The sequence below is a fragment of the Mus caroli genome, chromosome 8 (genome assembly GCF_900094665.2).
Source record: "Mus caroli chromosome 8, CAROLI_EIJ_v1.1, whole genome shotgun sequence".
NCBI classification, from domain to species: domain Eukaryota; kingdom Metazoa; phylum Chordata; class Mammalia; order Rodentia; family Muridae; genus Mus; species Mus caroli.
This window is the reverse complement of record NC_034577.1, coordinates 16,547,327-16,549,143: the sequence shown is the minus strand read 5'-3', so window position 1 is coordinate 16,549,143 and position 1,817 is coordinate 16,547,327. Positions and strand designations below refer to the sequence as shown.

At 47.7% G+C, this 1,817-nt stretch overlaps 1 protein-coding gene across 1 annotated transcript in view; it reads left to right on the top strand.

Moving 5' to 3' along the window:
* Atp7b (ATPase copper transporting beta) overlaps positions 1-1,817 on the top strand; it is a 70,248-nt gene that overhangs the window by 43,353 nt on the left and 25,078 nt on the right. The window contains exon 6 of the mRNA XM_029480681.1: positions 668-829. Within this exon, the coding sequence (XP_029336541.1) occupies positions 668-829 (162 nt within the window). The remainder of the gene's footprint in view (positions 1-667; positions 830-1,817) is intronic.

Genomic DNA, 1,817 nt, shown 5'->3' with positions numbered 1-1,817 from the left:
GGGCTTCAAACTCACAAGATTTGCCTGCTTCTGCCTCCCCAGTATTGGGATTAGAGGCCTGTACCACTGCACCCAGTTGAACATTTTATGTGAACTGTATTTATTTGCTTGCACAGGCTAGGCATGTGATTCATACTCCAACCTAGAACTTGTGCACTTCATTTGTAATCTAGGCTCTCTGATGCGCTTCATCTGTATCCAGCAGTGACGTGTGATGTCACACTTAAAACCCACCCACTGTATCAGTCATTTCCTAAATCCTGTTCTCTTGACAATGTGGCACTGCCATTATCTCCGTTGGAGCCAGCAGGGCACTGGAGCAGACCAGATCNCAGTGACACNTGAAACTGTAGACTGTTAAGAGTTCCAAAGATTTTGCAAAGGTGCACTTGCACACATTTGATATGCGACAGTTGCTGCAGTGTCATTGGTGAGAGAGTACAACGTGAAGTGCTTTCCAAAAGCCCATTCTTAGCCAAAAGCCAAACCTCTGTCTGCAGCCACTGTCTAAATGGTTGTTATTGCCTACCCTGCAGTTGGGGGACAGCCACTGAGCCACTGGGATTGGCATCTGTGGATGGGGAAGTAGCTGCCTGCCACTTAAGTTCCCGGGGTCCACTGGAAAGGCTCGTCTCAGTCTTGGGGTTTTTGTCCTCCTGTCTTGCAGATCACGGGGATGACCTGTGCTTCCTGTGTCCACAACATAGAGTCCAAGCTCACAAGGACAAATGGCATCACTTACGCCTCTGTGGCCCTTGCCACCAGCAAAGCCCATGTGAAGTTCGATCCTGAAATCGTCGGACCCCGNGACATCATCAAGATCATTGAGGTAGCCAATTCCTGAAAGCTCTGTGTCCACTTTTAGAAAGCAGTGAGATATAATCACTGAAGAAAGTAGTTAAGCCTGATTCAGAAGTCCTCTGTAAGCCATGGACTTTTTCCAAGGGCCGTAAGGTCAGCTGCTTAATTAACTGAAGACAGTTAATGAGCAGCAGATCGTCTGAGCAGAACAGCAGTGAATGGACAAGAAAGAGATGAGGCAGGGCTGGCAAGGGGGCTCAGCACTTGAAGGTGCTTTCTGTGGAAGCCTGACAACTCCTTTGATCCCTGGAACTCATGGTAGGCAAGATCTGATTCCCAAAAGCCACAATCCTCCGACTTACACACACACACACACACACACACACACACACACACACACACACACACACACACCTGCTGTGGAGAATTGAGTTGCTCAGTTGCCACTTAAAAAAATTATTTCTACCTGTGCTGGGTGTGCTGGCACTAGACAGCAATTCCACGCTTCCCTCCCTGCTAGGTTTGTAGGAGAATTTGTTCATCTTGCTTTAGGAAACCAGAGGGTTTCATGACTGTCCTTCCTTTCGCTGCTCCCTCTATTTGTCCACAGACTTCCTGCTTGAATGTCCACACTGTAGCAGACCTTACAAGAGTGAGCATCCAAGGTGATTGGGAAGAGTTCAGACAGTCCAGACTAAGTGAGATCAGGGTGTAGCCGCCAGTGGTAAGGGTTAATTAAACCAAGTGAAACTGCTTATGAAATGAAACATTGTATCAAAACTTCTTATGAAATGAAACATTGTATCAGGCTTCATGCCATCAGTACGGTCTCATCCTTGATTTTCTCTTCTGTGGGCAGCCCTGCGTGGCCCAGCAGAGCTTTCCCATACAGAAATGACATGCCGTTGCTGTTTTTAGGTAGGCTGGCTAGCTTCACAGCTGCCTCATTCGATGAGGATAGAGCCTCAGGGTAGCAAAGTTCTTGCTCACTGATACCCAGCTCACCAGAAGCAAGA